The sequence below is a fragment of the Borostomias antarcticus genome (genome assembly GCF_949987555.1).
Source record: "Borostomias antarcticus genome assembly, chromosome: 13".
Lineage (NCBI taxonomy): Eukaryota > Metazoa > Chordata > Actinopteri > Stomiiformes > Stomiidae > Borostomias > Borostomias antarcticus.
The window spans coordinates 6,176,839-6,198,827 of record NC_140246.1 but is presented as its reverse complement, the minus strand read 5'-3'; the positions used below and the strand labels follow the sequence as shown (position 1 = coordinate 6,198,827).

Genomic DNA, 21,989 nt, shown 5'->3' with positions numbered 1-21,989 from the left:
CCCCCCCCCCCCCCCACCCCTCCCCCAGATGGTGCACGGGCCCACAGGCTCCAGGAGGTCAACATCACTGTGCTACCTCCTGCCCTGTGTAACCACTTCTACCGGGGGAGAGTCATCCAGCACTCCATGTTCTGTGCTGGAGACGAGGCCGGGGGAGTGGATGCCTGTCAGGTGTGTGTGTGTGTGTGTGTGGGGGGGGGGGTTTATGAGGAGTGAACCAGAATCTGTTGAACCCTAAATGGTCAAATGACTGGCCTCTTGTGACACTATTCTCCGTCTTGCATTGTGGTTGTTCCGTCCCTCCCAGGGCGACTCGGGGGGCCCTCTGTCGTACCTCATCGGGGGCCGGTATGAGCTGGCGGGGCTGGTGAGCTGGGGAGTGGGCTGTGGTAGGGCCAGGAAACCGGGGGTCTACACCGACCTGCTGCACTACGAGGGCTGGATCCGCTCGGTCCAGAGTGGTGACCACACACACACACACACCAGATCATAAGTCTGCAGATTTGATGTGCTCTACATATAATGTTTACTCTTCTAGGTTACTTAAAAAATAAATAAAAAGATTTCCATTTCTTTATGATAGGTGATCACTCACAGATGAATGATGATCGTGTTGCCTTACCTGATGGTAAGCTACATAGCTACGAAGTAGCCACACCTGTGCCGACGACATGATGTCCATCCACTCCTGCTTTGGCTCCCTCTCTGTCCTGCGTCATTCAGCTGCCGATCCCGATTCTTTCCCTCCGCCGTTTCTCCCCCAGAGGTCTGCGGGGAGGCCGAGAAGTCTCCCTGCCTGGCGGACCTGCCCCCGGCGGCGACCGTTCCCCGGGAGGGCAGGGCGGAGGAGGAGGTACGGGTGGCCAACGTGATCAAGGCGTGCCCCAACACCTGGCCGTGGCAGGTCAGCCTGCAGTCCCGGGGGACGCACTACTGCAGCGGCAGCCTGGTCCACCCGCGCTGGGTGCTGGCGCCCCAACACTGCCACTGCAGGTCAGCGGTTCCGACCCCCCCCGAGACGGCCCCTCCCCTGCTCCCCCGTCTGGGGCTCTCTCCTTCATCCGCGTCCGGGATCAGGCGTCTCTCTGCCGCCCTGCTGTGTCGCTACTAACACTGAATCGACACGGAAGTAGGGTTGGGTTTAAAAAATCGATTCATCGATTCTGAATCATTTGATTCATGAATCCCAGAATCTTATCTTTTATTCAATGAATGAATAAATGAAGGAATGAATAGTTAATTCATTCATTCAATGATTCATTCATTCATTCATTTTTGGAAATCGGTATCGATACCCAGCCCTAGTATAACTTGGCAGTCATGTAATTAAGGTTACAGCAAAAAAAATTGTAACACTAACCGAATCGATATTGAATCGTGATAATTGATTCTGAACCTTCTTGAAATTCGAATCGATACCCAGCCTTACACGGAAGCGTCTTGTTTTCGCCCGTCAAGTCCCGCCCTCGGGATGTCGGAACTGACACACTGCCTAGCCTGCTCCTGGCATATCTAGATGTCTAATGGCGTCGTTTCAGTGCTCTCTCAACTTAACCCCCCCCCCCCTCTCTCTCCCCCGCCCCCTCCTCTGGTCCAGTGTCACTGACACGGTGGTGCTGGGAGCCCATGACCTGCGCCTGGCCCTCCAGATCATCCCGGTGGAGGAGGTGTTCAACTTACCCCAGGACGGCGGCTTCCCCCCCGTCTCCGACCTCAGCCTGCTCCGCCTCAGAGTGGCCGCCCGAACTGGTATCACTTCCTGTCCGTCAATCAATCAATCAACCAGCCTGCCAGCCAAAAAAACAATCAACCAACCAGTCCGCCAAACAATTTTTCCCTTCCAGATCTGACTGATGAACTTGATGATTCATGGTCTTGGCCCAGTTTATCTGCACTCATGATAGATTCAAGATTTGTTTTTTGCGTGTAATGTGTGTACAGTTACAGTGAATAGATAGATATAAACTTTAATAATCCCTGTGGGAGTATATATTAATAATCCATGTAGAAGGAAATATAGATATGAATAATCCATGTAGAAGGAAATATAGATATGAACTTTCATAATCCCTGTAGGAGGAAGTTTGGCGTTTCAGCAGTGGGAAATTACAGGTTGTAAATGCAGAATATACATAGCGCATAAGCATAAAAAGAACAAGGAATATATACATCCATTCATACAGCATGTGTAAAATATAGAATATATACATGCATTCATACAGACTTATAGATATATATAGTAATGCTCATGTATACATTCATGCACACCTCCACAACACTCAGGCACTGTTATAGAGTCTGATGGCCACTGGGACAAAGGAACGCCTGAACCTCTGTTTTGCACCTGGGTGGGATGAGCCTGTCGTTGACTGAAGGTGCCTCCCAATCTGCCACAGCTCGTCATAGAGGGGATGGGGCCAGGACACCAGGACACAATTTAATATTACAGTAGCTGAAGAGTATTCTGTATGGAACACGTCAGCCGGTGGCAGGTGTTCTGGTCTGTTCTGTTTCCCAGGTGCCACGGTGTCTCCGGTCTGCCTTCCCGATGATGAGCTGGAGCTAGATGACAGCTGGTCCTGTGTCACCACCGGCTGGGGAACCACCAGTGCGACACGTGGGTACCGACAATGAGCGTCCGATTCCTGGAAAGAGGGCTCGCAACTCACTTTATTTTCAGAAACTCTGACTCAGAACTCAAACTAAACCCGCTTTCTGGAATACCCCTCTGAAGATCTGTTGATCGAAACGTTAAAGTAATGTTTTGGGTGCATTATACTTGAGTTGTGAGCCCTCTTTAAAGAACTGGAACACCCGTTTTCTTCAGTTTGGCTCCGCACCAAATCAGGGAGGTGCGTAAGACCTACTACAAACTTAGAAACAATGAGCTCCATTGTGTGGAGAGAGAGAGAGAGAGAGCGCCTACTCAGGCTCGTCAAGTCATTTCGAATGGGCATGGAGAGCTACTATTGGTGCAGGGAAGCGGGATTGACGCGTGGTGTTGTCGCGCCGTGTTCCCCCGCAGCGGAGGTGAATAAGGACACCCTGCACCAGGCCAGGCTGCAGCTGGTGAACAGCAGCGCATGCAGAAAGCAGTGGGGGGAGGACCTGATCGGAGACACGCACCTCTGCGCTGACCCCGCGGGCTCCGTCTCTTGCCTGGTACGTACTGCAGGAGCAGACCGGCACCCTTGCCGATGTTCCTTGAATAGAGCAACTGGAGTTCAGTTGTACGCTTAGGATCAAGGGATATTTTCTGAACCCGCCACCCCTCTCCAACCGCACCTCTCTCCACAGGGGGACCCTGGAAGACCACTGCTCTGCCAGAAGCACTCGGTCTACTACCTGTTCGGCGTGGTCACCTGGGGCAGCCCGCACTGTGACGTCAACAGACCCGCAGTCTTCTCCAAACTATCAGCCTATCACTCCTGGATCAGCAACATAACCGATGCATGACATAACATTTTACATAAGAGGATAAAATAAATAAATTGAATAATGTTTAACTATTCTGGAATGCATTTGCAGGCAAACACAAACACTGCCACCGTTTATGGTGTTGACATGGATGCACTCCCCCTAATTGAATGTTCCAATGTTTAGAAGCTGAGGCATGCACAATGTTCCAATGTTTAGAAGCTGAGGCATGCACATGCTATTCTGTCTGCAGGTTTCTCAGAGGGCTGTTATAGTCTTCATACAAATTGCTTTGGAGCACCGTCAGCGCAAACGGCAAAGCTCCAATCTGGAGTAGGTTAGTGCTCTGCGGTGACCTTAAATGACATATCTGTTGCAGTCTGCCAGCTGCCACCACAACCTGGGAAGAAATGCAGTTTCCCTCGTTGATTTAAATACAAATTGTGGACAGCGAGTAGATAGGCTAGGCTAGGCCTACTGGAAGGATTTTACACGAACCAAATCAAAATGTTCCGTTCGAATATATGCGCGTAGACTTGACGCATCATCGTTGCCGACAACGAGCTTCCACGCATGTGTAGAACCGAGAGAAGAATCAGAACCACGCCTTCCAGTTCCACAACCTCTTCAGTTTCCATACCGGGAAGGTCGAGGATCCGCGGAGAACATCTTTTCTTGGGCTGATCTTGTCCCCCTAAACGAAAAGGAATAACTTGGACTAAAAAAACAACTTTAAAATGGGAGAAACAACGCTGCCGCGACACATGTTTCTGTGGAGTATGTCGGTTATCTACATGTTTGCTTTTGCGTCCCTTTACGTCCAGATTCCGGGTAAGATAGCCTATACGATTTTTACATATTAGGTTTAGACTAATTACACTCCGTTAGTGGCTACATGTTCTTGTGGGGTGAATATTCATGGCGATCAAGCCGTTTCAAAAACAGCCTACTTGTTGAATCGGGGTGTATTCAGTTTTCCCCGGTTCCTCAATCCTAGTATTCATGACAACTGCGTTGTCATCCTGGTGGTTATTATATGAATTTTAACGTGAATCCTGCCGCGTGCCGATGATTCAAAGCTCAGTAAAACAATCCAAGTATTTGCATGTGTTATCCGAGGTGTATCCCAGTCGAGACCCGTCGCGGACACCTGCAGCGCGTCATCACTTTTTCGTTTTAACTTTCGCCATTAAGGACAGCGATCTACAAAAACATGTGGCGTGTGGTCGTATCGTTTTATTTCAGATCCGATCCTCGCTTGTAACCCTGCCTGCTCTCGCTACCTTGTCGCGTGGCTCGCACTTCTTCTTGCCACATTGTTGCAACCAATGCTACGTCACATAAACGTTGGGAACTGACCCTCTTCTGGGAGTTTCAGGAAGGCTGAATGGGAACGGGCCGTCATCATTCCACGACACGCCAATGCGTTCGACAAGGACCACATGCTGCTTACTTTCACCTCGATGCATTGAAGAAATAAATAGGCATTGAAGAAATAAATAGGAATAGAATAAAGACGTGTAGAGCTGGATGTGCGATGCATGATTCTGATGGGAGATGTCCAGTAGCGTACGTATCCCCCGTGCTGCTGATGTGCCCCCCGTGCAGAAGCCAGTTGTTGGAGATCTCACACGTGTTCCAGCTGACGGCGTCTGCTGAAACAACACATGCCAACATGGTTTCCCATTGGTCCGTTTGCCTGGGTCACCGTTAACATTATGACCTCGTTTTGTCAAGTGCCGCCAAAATGCATTGGTTTGAACAAGGATGACTCATCAAGAGCACAAGGCAGTCTTGTCCCTAGTGTGAACACACAGTAGCCTACTTCCAGTTGGCCCTCTGTAGGGGTCATAGAAGAACAACTCTCTTTTGTCTCCTTTACGAAATTAAAATAATTGAATTATGTGGATATGGAGTGGAATGGGGAAACTTCTCAGTCCTTACAATCATTGACCCACACTCATACCTGTATCATTCACTCACATTTCTGCTGGGTGTGCTACTGTGTGGCCATATTCCAAAGTGCTTGGCTCAACCCATAAGAATTACAGCTTTTGCTGCTGCAAGAAGCTTTTTACTTTTTCACTAAGGTATTAGGCTATTGTTTTCACACATTTCCACAAGATGATCTGAGATCAGTGTATGTGGGGGGGGGGGGGGCGACAGATCTTGCTTTTTTCACACGATGACCTTTGACCTATTTCAAATCACAACTGCATTGCCATGTTTTTATAGTACGACTACAGCGTCCATTCACTGGGAGAGTTCGACCCCCTAACCCCCATCCCTTTGTCTCTGTTGTCCCGCTAACCCCCCCTTGTCTGTGTCCAGGTCTCTATGGGAACGAGGGGGTCCTGCCCGTGCGGTCAGTGGACCCCGGAGTGGCGGACGGCGTGCCACTGCTGGAGCAGCTGCACGCCTCCCCCTCGCTGCTGTGGCTGGGGCCCGGCCTAGGGGTGGAGCTGGACCGCCAGCAGGCCGCGGAGCTGCTCTGCCTGCTGGGGGTGCTGCTGGCGCTCGGCGCTGCCGTCCTGGAGGCCTTCAGGGACAGCCTGGTCTTCCTGGTGCTCTGGGCCCTCTACCTGTCCCTGTGCCAGGTAGGCATGCGCAACAGAAGTTCAGAAGTTCAACACGTTAGAGCTAAGTGTCTTTAGCCTGGCATCGCCATCCTGATCACGTGAGCTCACATTGCGTTTCAGTCCGCAGTAGAGGATGACATTTTTTCAGGATTCCCGCGGGATTCCCACAGGATGGGAGTCAATTTCACTTTTAATCATGTGATTGGGCAGGAACGGGAGTAAAATTCAACGGGAGCAGATAGGAGTTGGAACTATGACAACAAAATCAACGGGAGTGGACGGGACTGAAAACCATGATGCAGTTATATTTTATTTCAAATCAAATCGATATTTGAACATTTCTCCCCAGCATCGAGTTAAACATTGCATTGATCGCTTTTTGTAGTTTTCATTCAGTCACCCAACACTGCATATTTACTACTGAGGAAGAAAAACAGAGCAGGATTGGGTGGGAGTAAAAAGGGATGGGAGTGGGATTCTGTAAAAGTTTGGCTCGGGATGGGATGGGATCAGTGTTCGGAGGGAGTGGGATTTGTTTTTGGTTTTTTTTCAAAAAAAAAAAATCTCTCACTCGGGGTTGGGAAGGAATGGGATTATTTCTGTGGGAGGGAGCGGGAGTCAAAATCCATATACACTGCATTTGCAGTGTATCCAATACACTGCAAATTGCTCCCGAAGACACTATGCAAGAAAATATTGCAGAAACCTCTCTTGAGCAAGGATGACTGTACTCTCCCAATAAAATATTTTTTGGGTCACCCATTCCTCTGGCAACTGGACAAGGCGGTTCCACAGCCAAACTCTTTCATATCTCTGCTTTGAGACAAGACTCCCATCCCATATCCCCTCAAAACCCCACACTCCTACAGCATAAAATAAAACTGAGCCAACCAATTTAATCATTATCGTTTTGAAAATGTTGAAAATCCAAGGACAGGAAACGGTTTCATTTTACTCATTCCAGACCCTAACACACCTTCTGCTGACTCTGCCAATGCCTTTCTTCCTTCAGAAAAGCTCATATTTTTGTTAAACATAAAACCAAGATATTTATAAGAGGTGTACTTTAAATGCATTGATCCAAACTGAAATATATTTTAGAGAGAGAGAGAGAGGGAGAGAGAGAGAGAGAGATCTCCCTTTGAAATCGAAAATAAATGCAGCATTTCCAGACTCTCCGCATTTTCGTGAACTGGGTCTGGTGAAGCCAGGCATGGAGCCAGGCTAAAGTGTCTTATCTTTCCTCACTCTATCTTATCCTGTTGACAGGTGGGGCAGGCCTTTCTGCACTTTCCATGGTAAGTTATCTGATCTTTACAATTCTAACCACTGCATTTGCTCAGTTAAGAGGTGGTGCAATTACTGTATGTGAGCCTTTGAAACTCCATGACCACTGAAATCGCTGTTATGGACGACATCACACGTACATTTGCTAGTCAAATTCATGATCTCGCCATCTCTTCAAGTGCTCTGTACATCCATGCACTGTAGCACAGGATATCTGTTGTCAAAGACAGGTATGACTTGATGCGAATTTTATTTTATAACATCATATAATGATATGGGCATTAGCAGCAGCTTCTCGTGGTTGGAAGATCCACCAGAATACGTGGACAGCACGTTTCCACAGCAACAGCTCTAGGTCATTGTGGTTTGATGTGGTAAACAGACCCCTGATAATCCAGTTGTGTGTGTGTGCATGTATGCGTGCGTGCGTGCGAGAGAATGTGGGTGTGTCTGGACCGTTGGCATGTGGTGACAGGTGCCTAGAGCCTTGCCTGGTTCGAGGCCTTTAAACCTCCCTATGAGGAAATGTGAACTTACCGCAGACATTCATCATGTACTGTAGAGTACAGTATGTTTACTTTGGCTTTAGACGTTAGTATTCTTAAGTAAGTATTCTTGTCATGCCAATAGTGCTTTGAAAATGAATGGAAAGCAGTAACTGCTAAGGCGCCAGCGCTTGACTTAACGCCTCTGGCCCCACATACTAGCTGCTGCACCCTTAAATAATTCTCACGATGGCAGTAGCACTCTTGTCATTATGAAGGAACATGACCTAAATATATTTAAAAGTTCAGAAACGAAAAGAACAACCTGTCTAAAATATCAGAAAAGTATGGTAGAACTCTTTCAAGGAGGGGTTTGGTATTTTTGGCACTATTTTTTTCAACATTATTTATTTAATTTTGAATTTTCCATTATATTGAACATGAATATACGCTGAACATGAATTTACTCAGAATATGTACAAACGACCCCCCCATCCTTAACAAACTTTCAGGGTGTAGGCTGAGAATAAAGAAAAAAAAAATAGAGACAAAGAAATATGTATATAGCTTTCTTTGTCTCTCTTTTTTGTCTATATATATATTGTTTTGTGTGTGTGTGTATATATATATATATATATAACAACACTACCTTCTACACTACTTCAGCAGCACACTACCTCCTTTTTTTTTTTTCCTTCAAAAGAAAATATAAAAAATATAGTTACAGGAGGTAGTTTTGTAGGTGCTGTCTTATCAAGTTTCATTTGATCAGATTTGTCTGATCACTTTCCAGGAACTGCATAAAGGTGTCCCATATTTCCTTGAATGTATCCAGTTTCCCTCTGACCACACAGGTTAATTTTTCTATGAAGGCCTTCCATATTTTTCCACCTCAACACAATCACTCTCCTAGCTTGAAGCAGTCACATATTAATCAAGGGTGCTGCTTTGCGGCCTGGTGTGAAGTGAGCAGGATAGATACCCAATATACAGAGCTTTGCCTCAAGAGGGAGCTCTATAGCAACTATACGTGAGACCAGGCTAACTGTCTTTCCAAAACATCTGGATTTTGTGGCATCCCCACACTCAGTCCAGCAAAGTACCCACATCATCATTGCACTTAGTACTGTACAGTTGTCAGGTATGTTAGGATTATACTGATGAAGTTTTACAGGTGTCACATATGTCCTCAATAGCCACTTGTATTGCACCAGTTTCAGTGCTGTGTTAATAGTCTGCGCTTGGGCCTTTACACAAGCCTTTTCCCCCTCTGTAATAACTACTTGTAAATCATTTCTCCAAGCCTTTAGCCTTGAGTGTGAATTGTCTTTTGATTTCGATCGCAGCATTATATAAAGGACTGTCAATTGGCCTCGAATATCCATAAAATTGAGTGTAGTCCTCTCAATAGCTGACATACAGTAGATGGCTCCTCAACGGATTGGGTCTGAGACGTTATGAAGCTCCTTAGTTTTTTTTTGTTTTTTTTTAAAGTGCTTTTTAGGGATGGCAAATCTGCGAACCAACTGATCAAAAGACATTAGGTTCCCCTCTAAATATGTCTTTACCCAAACCTTTCCTAGACCATTGTTTGAACAGACAATCCCCCATATGTCATTACCCCATATGGGGGAACACTGAGAGAGATTGGGAGCGTCCCCGGTGTAGGCATGTGCTTCGTTCCAAATAGAAAGGGTATTTTTAACTACGTTTTTTTTGCTTCTTAAGTTTAACAGGAGCAGAGTAAAGATATGCCTGGAGAGGTTGACCCCATGTTGTGCATTCAATAGTTACGCTGGAGGGGGAAAAGTAAAACATAGCTGAGCACAGAGCAGCTTTCTAAACTGGGTAGAAAAATGGTTGTGAAAGTGGGAGAGGAATAGATTGGAACAAATAAAGAAATTTGGGCAAAATGTATTTTTTAATAATATGAATATGGCCTAGCATGGAGATGGGCATCAGCATCCATCTAGTCAGAGATTCAGTTACCGACTGTACTACAGGGTCATAATTGAGGAGACAATATTTTCAATTTCAGGGACAATTTTGATTCCTAAGTAAGTAAAACCCTCTGAGTAACTGAAAAGGGGGAGAGTATCCCTAGGTTTAGTCTCTCATCCTTATTCAAAAATAACAGGGTGGATTTGGGGTGGATTTGGAGTATCCAGAGAATTCCCCAAAAGATTTTATTAGGCCAACCAGTGTTGGGATAGACATTTTCAAATTGGACAGGTAGACAATGATGTCATCTGCAAAACATGAAATTACATGCTCATATTCTCCTATTTTCACACCCAAGATACCTGGATGCTGCCGGATAGCCAAAGCTAGTGGTTCAATAGTAAACAAAAATAAGAGAGGGGATAAGGGACATCCTTGTTGTGTGCCTCTGCGTAGACTAAAAGGTTGAGAAGTCTGATTATTGTTATCTCAGCTGTCGGATCTGAATACAGGAGCTTCAACCATGTAAGAAATTTCCCACCCATCCCAAATCTTGCCAAGACCTCTATCAGGTATTTCCATTCAACCCAATCAAAGGCTTTTTCACCATCCATCGACAGGATTGCAGTATCTTTAGCCTCACACGTTTCATGTAATATATTCAATGTGTATTATGAAAGGCCTGGCGTCCTAAAACTAAACCATTCTGACCATTGGAAATTAGGAAGGGAACATATTTCTCTAGCCTCTTCACTAAAGCCTTACAAAGGATTTTAGTGTCACAGCACATTAAGGACAGAGGCCAATAAGATCCCCTTTCTGCAGGTGGCTTGCCAGGCTTTGCCACCAAGGTAATTAGTGCAGACCGTAAGGATGGGGGAGATTTCTTGTCTTATACGCCTCTTCAAACATTTCTAGTAGAGGGGGAAGCAATTTATCCAGAAATAATTTAACCACTTCTATGGGGATCCCATCCGGTCCTGTGGTCTTTCCACTTCTCATGCTCCATATGGCTTCTGACATTGCCTCTACTGTTCATCCAATTCAGTCCTATTCAGTCCTATCTTCACCAGTCATGTTCGGGATGTCTAATTTGTCCAGAAATACAGACTGTAACTGAGTGTTATCTGCATATTCTGTCTGATAGATACATTCATAGAATGTTCTTAAGGAGGAATTTATTTCAGCTGGATCTGCCGTATTGATTCTATTTTCTCAATCAATTGAATAGGCTGATTGAATTTTTTTTTTTTTATTCACCTTCCAAGGAGCTTGTCAGCTTTGTCGCCTTGGTCATAAGATTGCTTCAACCAATGGATCTTCACAGCGATTTTGCTAGTGAAGAGCTTATTATACCTACTGTAGTTCTTAACAAAGGGACCTCCATACAGTACGTTTCCCTGGGCAATCAAGGGTTGAGATGGAGATTATATTATCATAACCACAATCATTCACATGAGATGGGAAGCTCATAGAGATTAGAAAGTGCCTGATGAGTGTCATTCAGTGAGTCCAGCACGCAATTATAGTCCCTGCCTATTATATGCTGTCTAGGAGTAGAGAACACAGTAAGAAATCACTTCCTAAAAAAGGTGGAATTGGACTGTGCACTCTTGAGATTCCCATAGAGATCCATTTTACTGTACGGTTAGCTGAGATCCATTGTCTGTGGCATGAGCACTAATATCTCAAGAGTGCAAAGTCTGTCAACATTTTTAATTGGACCATTGTATATGATCATAAATGACCTTATAACAGGGTTTACGATGCTAAATACAAAAACTACTCCTTTAATCTTGAAGCCAATCTTGTGATTTCGGACTAATATGTTTTCTGTAGAGAGATGAGTCAGTCTGGTATCGCTTGCTGATGTCTGATGATTCCCTCTCGACAGGGACGGCCTGTTGCTGGAGGCGGGGTTTCTGACCGTCCTCATCGCCCCTCTCAGCCGCTGGCGTTCCACCTTCCGTCACCATGACGGCGTGACCTTTTGGCTGGCCCGCTGGCTGCTGTTCCGTGTGACGTTCGGCTCCGGGGTCGCAAAGCTGGCCAGCCACTGCCCCAGCTGGTGGGGACTGACTGGTACAGGACACCATGTATATACCATCACACCATGTACACCATACTGGTACAGGACACCATGTATATACCATCACACCATGTACACCACACTGGTACAGGACACCATGTATATACCATCACACCATGTACACCATACTGGTACAGGACACCATGTGTATATACCATCACACCATGTACACCATACTGGTACAGGACACCATATACCATCACACCATGTACACCACACTGGTACAGGACACCATGTGTATACCATCACACCATGTACACCACACTGGTACAGGACACCATGTATATACCATCACACCATGTACACCACACTGGTACAGGACACCATGTATATACCATCACACCATGTACACCACACTGGTACAGGACACCATGTATATACCATCACACCATGTACACCACACTGGCCCGCCATGGTAGCCGACCTCTTAAACAAGGTCAAATAATAACAAAACAGCAGACTGAGTGCTCAAGTGGGTTGATGCAGGTGAACCAAGAAGGTGCTCTTTAGCAGGGAGTCATAATACCATGGAAAAGAACAAACTAAGGCAGCTCTTCTGGTACAAAATTAAAAAGCCATTATTATTATTATTACTATTATTATTATTATAATTATTATTATTGGCCGAAACATGTAGGCATTTTTAAATGTTCATCATGAACTAGCCCAATAATCAAGGCTTTTTAATTTTGTACCAGAAGAGCTGCCTTAGTTTTTTCTTTTCCAAGGTCAAAGAATAACTGGTAGACTGATCATGTTAGTCTTGCGATGCCAGGCTTTGGAGATCTCCGCCTCTGAAAGTCTGGAGACATCTCCACTGAAAATCGTCACTAGAACAGCGCCGAAAACCGACGCTACCAATCAGAGCCACTGCCTACATCTCCAATGGGATGAACATCTGCCTCACCAGAAATGACATCCTCCAAACAAACTGTAGTGGAGAATCAAAACAAAACATTCACCTCCCCATTAGGAAGGACCACCCTAAGGACATTGGATTGGTTTTGCAATGCTTTTTTTTTTCTTTCTTTTTTCTCAATCTCTCATTGTTTCCATCCATTTTAAGTGTTGAAACCTGGACGAGTCTCTACTTGAGCGCAGTATTAGGAACCAGGAATGGAATGTATTTTATTCAATGCATTACTACTTGAACAACTTCAGCAGCAGCACGCAGAGCAACATGTGTATTCGGCACGACCACTGCCTCTGTTGAGAGATCGAACAGGATGTGATTCCCCGTCTGTGTCTGCCCCCCAGCGTTGAGTCACCTGCTTGAGACCCAGGGAAGCCCCACCCCTCTGGCGTGGTTTGCCAGCCAGCTACCCGATTGGCTGCTGAGGCTGGGCACCGTGGGAGTGTTTGTGTCGGAGATCGCTGTGCCCGTCCTCTTCTTCGCGCCGCTCCGTTGCCTCAGACTTGGAGCTTTCTACATGCAGGTGTGTGTGTGTGTGTGTGTGTGTGTGTGTGTGTGTTTGTGTGTGTGTGTGTGTGTGTGTGTGTGTGTGTGTGTGTGTGTGTGTGTGTGTGTGTGTGTGTGTACACACACTGCAACGTACTTGTGCATGTCTGAGTGATGGTGAATGAATGAGAATCATGTCTTTTTTTTTAATCCAGTATGCATGCACATTCATATTGTATCATATGATGTGTGTGCTGATTTTTTGCTATATCATATATCGTGTGTGTGTGTGTTTTTGCTTCCCTCTGGAAAATTAGGGGTAGGATCAGAATACTGTATATACTCCCACCCCTTCTTTCTGTGAAGCACATTGTGTTGTCTTTATGTATGAAACTGTATAAAGTTTGATTTTGGTGTGTGTGTGTGTGTGGACGGACCAGGTGGCGTACCAGGTGACCTGCATGCTCACAGGCAACGTGACCCTGCTCCACCTCCTGGTTCTGGCACTGAGCTTCTCCCTGCTGGACGATGAGGGGGTCAGCGCCTGGCTGGGGCACGCCAAGAAGAAGCGAGCCAAGAGCAGTAGGACCTCTCTCTCCCTCCGTTACGCAATGCGCCTTCACACACCCCGTCAGATAAGGCCTCGCAGTCCGCTTACCCCCTTATATGGCATCACTCAGCAGTGTCTGAAGGCTGCTTGTGTGGATAGCAATATACAAGTATGGTGCTTTGTTTAAGCTCACTAGGTAACTTCGTAGCGTTTGTCCCCCCTTCATTACTAGCCTGACTCGGACTGAATTACCATTTTGTTTCACTTCATTATTCAGTCAGAGCAGGCTCCCATTGCAGCCGTTTTCTGAGATGGGCGTGGCCGAACAGGGAGTCCTCAGGGATCAGTTCATCCCATAACCAATCACTTTGCACTTTTTTTTTTCCCCCCATCATCGCATACAAAGGACGCCGATTGGCCCGGTTGGAATACCAACCGAGAAATCACTCTGGACAAGAGGGACTTTACACAATCACACCTCGAAAAGTTTCAGGGGCTGGCACCAGGCTACTTTTCCTCCCCAACTGGCAGACACAGAGAGAGGCTAGCGAAGGGCATGCCAGCTGGGCAGGGGTGCAGACGGGGTGTCCTTGAGTTGGGATAGCAGGCTGGCACAGGGACATGTTACTGTACCCTCTTGTCTGGGACAGAGTGGTCTGACCTTCACTGGCAGAGGAAGTTAACAGAGGAAGTTAACACAAAACGCCGTAACTAGTAGCACTTTACTTTCCATGCAATTCCCTCACAACCAACCCCATAACACAAACCTCCGCAACTCATACCCGCTCTGTAAATGGATACTGTGCTCGGTTCTGAGATTACTTCATCTAACACTTTTTTTCTTTTTTTTTTCTCTCCACATTGTCTGGTCTTCCCTCAGCCTGGGGTCAGTCCCTGGTGTCATGGCTGACCCTGCTGACGGCTCTGGGTGTGTACATCCTGATCCTGTACTGCACTAAAGTCCTCTTTCAGCTGGAGGTCAACTGGGAGGCCTTGACCGTGTCCTCCAAAACCGGTAGGTCCATATGTTCTCTTATTACTTACAAATGGTTTTTTGTTACAATTTGTCTTTTGGTTTACAGTGCGAATATGGTTAGCTGAGTAGGAATCCAAGCTTTTGCACTTATATGGACGACACGCGTTGAATATGTTGACAGAATGAAACCTCCTCCCTCCCGGTCACTCCCACCCACTACCCTAAAAAAGGACACTGGAATATAAATAGAACCATAAAAACAGCAAGGATGAACAAGCATATGGGTAGGAAATTAAAAGTGCCGTGTATCTCTCCTCCTCCTCCTCCCCAGCCTTCTCCCAGTACCAGTTTGGTGAGCTGCTGAAGCTGGTGACGTGGCCCAGTGTCTGGGTGGGGGTCCTCTCTCTCACCTGGGAGCTGGTGGGTTCCATGCTGGGGTGAGCTTAGAACCGCCAACACACGCTCGCCATCAGCACATCCTCACCGTCTAGAATAAAGTCTACTGTCCAATTCGATAATACAATCAGAAATACATGAATCTATCTCTAGGCATGTAACGATGCCTCGCGATGCAGTTAAAAAATCTTTTTTTTTTGGTGTCACGATTCAAATCGGTGCAGATGAAAGGGCATCACGATGCCCTTTTTTGAACAGCGCCACCTACTTTTGACTTCACTGCGTGGAGTGTCTGCGTCATGCGTCACTTATTTCTGACAGAACTAGAAACATGACAGCGGCAAACGGGGATGTATCGAGGGAGTTCGAAATCGAGGATGCACCCGCAAGTTTCAAGTCAGATGGGGTGTGGATGCATTTTGGCTTCCCTGTTTTCAGAAATGAAAAAAAATCGTGAGAAAATCGCATCGTCAACCCTGCATCGTGAATCACATCGCATCGTGAGTTGAGTGAATCGTTACATGCCTATCTATCTCTGTTTGTTCTGTTGGAATACCCAACATCCTGGGATACAGTGTATATTCCAACAGTCTCTAGAGTTTGCAGAGGTGCGATAAACCAAAAAACATCCAGTGAGCAGCTGGTCTGTGGACGAAAACATCTTGTGAAAACAGAAAGGCCCCAAACACTCGAATAACAGCTGTTCACAACAGTGGTGTGTAGAAGGCCACCTTGTTGAATCGGTGCCACGAAGATTTCAAGCTGTTCTGGAGGCAAAAGGGGGTCCTACCCAGTACCAGATAGGTGTACTAGATAGGTGTACTGTACCTAATGGGGCCACTCGGTGTATACAGACGGACCCTAGTAGACCCACTGGAATTGAATGTGTGCATGTACTTGTGCTGTACTGGAGGTGTGTTCTTGTGTTCTTCTGTAGGTGTGTGTGTGTCAAAGGGTGTTTCTGGAAGCTCTGGGCCCTCCTCCAATGGGCTGTCTTCGCTTCGGCGGCCGTGGCCTTGTTTGCGCTCAGCGTGGTGAGTCAGCCTGTCAATCAGTCAGAGAGCTCACTTGTTCTTAATGGCTTGGCCTGGTTAAATAAAGGTTAAATAAATAAAAAACGTTAAAAACCCACGAGAAATGGAGTTGAGTCATTAAATTAGAGTCCTTTTCATTGGTCAAAACTGTTGTGACATGTCTACGACAAAGCATAGTAAGAGTGATTGTCATTGGTCAGTTTTTCTGAAACCTCTCTGCTCTGTGCCCCCTGATTGGTCCTCACCCCCCCCCCCCCCCAGGTGCCGTACACGTCGTTGGAGCCGGCATCAAGCAGCAGGGTTCTGCCGGAGGTCCGGAGCGCCTACAGCCTGGTGGAGCGCTACAGGCTGGTGGGCTCCTACGCCCTGGACAGCGCCGTCAGTGCCGAGGGCCGGCCCGAGATCGTCCTGGAGGGCAGCATGGACAACAGCACGTGGACGGTGAGTGACGAGGGACAAAAAACACAAACTGCCGTAGATGAGAGGGATGCAGTTGAAGTGGATTAGGGGAAATGTTGTTTTGAACGGATTTCTCAGGAGGATCGTAGGTAGGTGGTAGGGATGGTAGGTAGGTAGGTAACAGTCATTCATTCATTCATTCATACATATAATTCATTCATTCCTATATTCATTCATACATTCATTCATACCTTAATACATTCATACATATTCCTACATGCATACATTCTTTCATGCATACATGCATTCATTCATACATATATTCATACATTCATAAATACATTCATACTCATATATTAATTAATACTCACATTCTTCACATGCATACATATATACATTCATACTCACATGCATATACACATATACATTCATTTATACATTCATACATGCATTCATTCATATTCATACATTCAGACACATACATTCATACATTCATTAATTCATTCATACATTAATTTATACTCATGCATACATACATACATACATACATACATACATACATTAATTCATACTCATACATTCATACATTCTTCACACATTCATACTCATACATACATTCATTCAGACATGCATTCATTCATACTCATTCATACATTCATTTATACTCATACATTCATACGCATACATTCATATATACATATTCATACATTCATTCATACATTCTTCACACATTCATACATACATTCAGGCATACATACATACATACATACATACATTCAAATATTCATACATTAATTCATACATACATACATACATTCATACTCATACTTTGATACATTCATACATACATTCATTCATACTCATACAACATAGCCATACTCATATTCATACATTCATATATACATACATGCATACATACATTCATACTCATACTTTGATACATTCATACATACATTCATTCATTCATACTCATACATTCAGTCATAGTCATATTCATACATTCATATATACATATATGCAAACATTCATACATACTTCATACTCATACATTCATACATATATACTGTATATTCATACATTCATTCATACATATGTACATTCATACACGCATACATTCATTTATACTCATACATTCATATGTACATTCATACACATACATTCATTCATTCTCCGTGTGGGGTTATTGGGGGTTTCAGCAATGGAAAAGTACAGCAGCAGTGGGGAAAAAGTACAGCAAAATAAAGAACATATATAGAGTATAAATAATAGATTAAATTAAATTACAAGAAATATACACTAAAGTCCTCTTTCATGAATGTAAATGCACTGTGCAGATACGAATGGTGTTATATGAGTGGTGTTAATCAATATATATATCATCCTTCACCGCATCCCTCCCCCTCAGGAGATCGAGTTCATGCACAAGCCGGGCAGCGTGGACGCGTCCCCCGCGGTCACCGGCCCCTACCAGCCCAGGCTGGACTGGCAGCTGAGCCAGGCGGCGAGCGGGCCTCAGGAACACAGCCCCTGGTTCACAAGCCTCGTACACAGGCTGCTGCAGGGCAAGAGAGACGGTAGGTCCTGGACCAGCCAAAGCGCAGGGCGAGAGGTCATGTTTCCTGTGGCTGGGTTCATTTATTTATCGGTTGGTTTATTTGTTAGCATGGAAAACGCAAACAACTTGTCATGTGGGGTGGAGCGTGGGCCAACTTAGAACCCATAATATTTTGGAGCATATCCGGCCCCAGGGCCAAACACTGGCATGAAAAATTCCACGCATTCACTGTCAATGCGGGGGGGGGGTCTTGAAATGGCCATATCTCAATGTGGGAAGGGACACGGGGTTTGGACTGGGATAAAGCTCTCGACCAAATTAATGCAGTAATACCAAACATGTCCTGCTCATACGCACGGAGCCACGAAATGCATTGATGGACGGAGGTCTGTGCGCTCTGAGCAACATTTCTAGTTCTCTACAGTATGAGACTGTCCAATGCCCACGTGACCGCGATCTGTTTCGGCCGTCGTTGATCGCCGCCCATGTTCGCATTCGACCCGTGTGTAAAAAGAGCCGGTAATTATGTACTGAAGTACGGTATTGCAAGCTAGTTAGCTGGCAGTGAACCAAGCGTGTCTCTCCGTTGTTGTCTTGTCTATGTGGCGTTTTCCATCGCTCTCCAGTGGTTAGTCTGATCCAGGCGGACGAGGCTCGCTACCCCTTCAGCCGGGCCCCCCCGGCCTTCATCAGAGCCAGCCTCTACAGGTACCACTTCACCAGGCCCCAGGAGGACGGGTACGTACGATACAGCCCCCCAAAACATTTTTTTATTGATGAACATAAATATTTCCAGTTTCATGCATGGATCTACTGTACTTTGCATCTGCAGACATGAGGTGAAACTCCATCAGCTATAGCATCTAACTACAAGGACCTTCTAAACGCGCGCGTGTGTGTGTGTGTGTTTTTCCAGGTCCATGTCTCCGCAGTGGTGGACGCGACAGTACGTGGAGGAGTTCTATCCCAAAGTGCACCTGGGCGACCCCACGCTGAAGGGCATGCTGAGTCAGCATGGACTGAAGGTGATACGCATTTCAGTGAATATGAATAGACTTCACTGTGTAGCACGGTCTGCTGTCTAGTCACAGGCCTATAGCCTATATATCCATTTAGGTTTAACTGAACAGTATGAGCGGATGTGGCTCAGGAGGTAGAGCGGGTCATCCAATGACCGCAGGGTCGGCGGTTCGAATCCCCGCGGGGATTATTAAAGTAAAAGGAGGGAAACACTTTGGATAAAAGCGCTATGTAAGTGCAGCCTATTTACCATTTAACAGTCAGTGAGCTTGGTCATGTGATAGAGGTGACTTTCCAGAGCAGTGGTTAGTGCTGTTTAAACTATGGTTTACACACTTCCCCGCGAGTGTGCCGTCAGGCTTAGCCAAGCCATTTTGAAAAACCTACTCATGCGCATACTCACACAATACCTAGTAATTCTGTGCACGCAGTGAACTTGAAACCCTGTCATGTTGCGCGCAGGAGTCCCCTGTCCAGCCCAGTCCAGACGGCGTCCTGGGCCAGGTCCTGCGGCAGGCGAGGGGCCACGTGGAGGCCCTGTCGGGCCCCCTGGTGCTCTGGTCGCTCGCCATCACCGTGGCCTGCATCTGCCTCCTCAAGGCCCTCCTGGCGGGCCGCGGTGCCCGGAAGGCGGCCCCCACGGAGGCACCCCCCCCCACCGCCGGCCACAAAGCCCACAAGGAGAACTCAAACGAGAGGAAACGGGATTCTGACAGGAGCCCCCGGAAGAGGAAGTGATTGTCCTCCCAGGCACTTCCCGTTGCAGTGTGTTGCCCCCCCCCCCGCCCACCACCGCCTCCACCAGGAGGGATGTAGAGGGAGTTCCTTGTATCTCAATCTCAGGTGTTTTTACTGCCAGGCTGGCTCTCCCGACCCTTATTCTGCTTCCTGTAACCACTGTGGCCTTGTCTTCTAACACACACACACACACAGAGCTTTGTCTTCTATCAGTACACACACATTTTTTCCATGCGCTTCCCTCCATCGCACTCTCAGGTCAGTCTTTGTAATGGGTCCTGCGTCACACCTATGGGCGGATATCTGGACTCACAGAGTTGCTTTAATCAACCTTTTTTTTTTTGCTTCGCCGCCGTCGTCGTCGCGCTTCAGGGAACGGCGGCCTGTGTTTCCGGTCCGACCGGCGGCGCTGTCCAGCAGTTTCATAGCAGATGTTCACCCAGGACGCTGTGTTAGGAATACCTAAAATAACTACAGGATTACAGCCCAGGTTGTGGACCCATATTGCTGCTGAATGGTGGGAAGGTTCCGATCCTAAAGCACTTCGTATTTGAATTTAGTATTTGCACTACAAGGTTTTCTGATAGCTCTTATTTAGCCATGCATGGTCTATTGATTATATTGTCCACCTACCAATGTATTTATTGATCAGAGTGCTCAAAAGCTGCCTCTATCGTAGGTGCTATTGTTAAACGGATGCATTGTTAAACTACTATTGAAACCACAAGTATGACATTAGTATGCACTGTAATACTCCATATTAACATTGGGGTTACATAGGTATGTACTGTAACTACAATAGTATTTCGGTTTAGTTTTTCCCCTAACGTCACCAAAGTTTGTGAGGAATGTTTACAGAATTGACCAGAAACTAAAAAGACTGGATTGTTTAAAATTCTAACTCCAATATTGGGAAAGTCAATCTGTAGTTGACCAGGTATACAGATATCCTCAGTTTATAAAGCGGTATGGTATACAGATATCCTCAGTTTATAAAGCGGTATTGTATGTATATTGGCTGTGGTTTTAATGGTTGAAGTGTGCTGCCTTGATGAATGAACAAATGTAACGCTTGCACAAGTTTTGCTGCCAATGTGTGTCCCCCCCCTTCCCCTTGACAAAATGAATCCCCCTTGACAAAATGAATCCCCCCATTTGTTACATCTGCTTATTGATGTTTCATACAATAAAGATGAGAAAACTGATGAATGTTATTCTTTCATAGCGATATATTTTCACAAACATTTAAATGGCAGAAACATGAAATCATTCAAATTAAGAGGAGAGATAAATCTACACATACAATACAATGACTGGAAGGCTCTGAAATTGTCTGCTGTGAAGCACCTTGAGGAACATTTGAGAGTTCAACCTCTTTGGAGAGATCACTGATGTGACAACAGCCGTGTATAAAAACAAATGCACCCATCTCAGGTTTCCTAGAAGAGGGTAGCAGAGGAACTTTTCAAATCATGGTGTGTTAACTGTCCAACCATCGCTTGTGAGGAGAGCAACATTACTCGGTACTGCCCTCGTGTGGCTTTGGTCAGCATGTGCGACGGGGGCCAGTGTGTCCACTCAGCTGGATGTAGAGGTGTGTGTTCAGAGAGAGGGGGAGAGCAGTGCGTCCCTCTCAGCTGTCCTGCAGCAGGTCATAGGGGCCACTGTCCACCACGTGGTGCGTGTCCTCCTCCTAGCAAACGAGGCAGAAGTGCACCAGGTTTGAATTTGGTATTTAAAAACTGCCATATTGATGCACTTTGAAATCGCAGTGTACTGTTGACAAGCTGGTATTAGTATTTGTTATTAGTGTGAGTTACATTAGTCTAGGGCTTTTTCAGTGCTTGGTGACCATGTAAAACAGATCATCCTGTAACTGTGTTTCTCCAGCGTTTGGTTTTACTGACCGGGAGCTCAGAGGAGGCGTGTTCAGCGGCGTCGGGGGCGGAGTCGTACATGGGGTTACAGATGCTGGGGTTGCAGTCTGGAGGCGTGGCCTCTTCCTCCTCCTCGTAGTCCTGTCAAATGTCAGAGGGGAAAGGTCAACTCTCGAGTTCAAAACGTCCAACAAATCGCATCAAACACAGGACCGAGCTACGTTTAAATAACTGCTTCACCACGGGA

General features: G+C 46.1%; 2 protein-coding genes across 3 annotated transcripts in view; one reads left to right on the top strand and one right to left on the bottom strand.

Annotated features, from left to right (window-relative positions):
• The first annotated feature begins 4,073 nt into the window (after nt 1-4,073).
• Nucleotides 4,074-20,148, top strand: LOC311317136 (lipase maturation factor 2-like). 2 transcript variants are annotated; one of them, XM_084448162.1, is made up of 14 exons: nt 4,074-4,248; nt 5,749-6,014; nt 7,266-7,294; nt 11,604-11,791; nt 13,056-13,234; nt 13,638-13,779; nt 14,628-14,762; nt 15,055-15,160; nt 16,057-16,153; nt 16,415-16,594; nt 17,958-18,126; nt 18,734-18,845; nt 19,024-19,132; nt 19,593-20,148. In XM_084448162.1, the coding sequence occupies exons 1-14, from the start codon at nt 4,155-4,157 to the stop codon at nt 19,863-19,865; spliced, it is 2,079 nt and encodes a 692-aa protein (XP_084304288.1). In that variant the 5' UTR covers nt 4,074-4,154; the 3' UTR covers nt 19,866-20,148. The 2 variants fall into 2 exon arrangements, with proteins under 2 accessions (XP_084304288.1, XP_084304287.1); XM_084448161.1 differs by having other exon boundaries at nt 19,590-20,148.
• Nucleotides 20,149-21,498: 1,350 nt separating this feature from the next.
• The window catches only part of stab2 (stabilin 2), a gene marked incomplete at both ends in the record, with an annotated part of 30,902 nt that continues 30,411 nt past the window's right edge, over nt 21,499-21,989 (bottom strand). Inside the window, 2 exons of the mRNA XM_084447721.1 lie at nt 21,499-21,558; nt 21,773-21,871. Of these exons, the coding sequence (XP_084303847.1) occupies nt 21,499-21,558; nt 21,773-21,871 (159 nt within the window). The remainder of the gene's footprint in view (nt 21,559-21,772; nt 21,872-21,989) is intronic.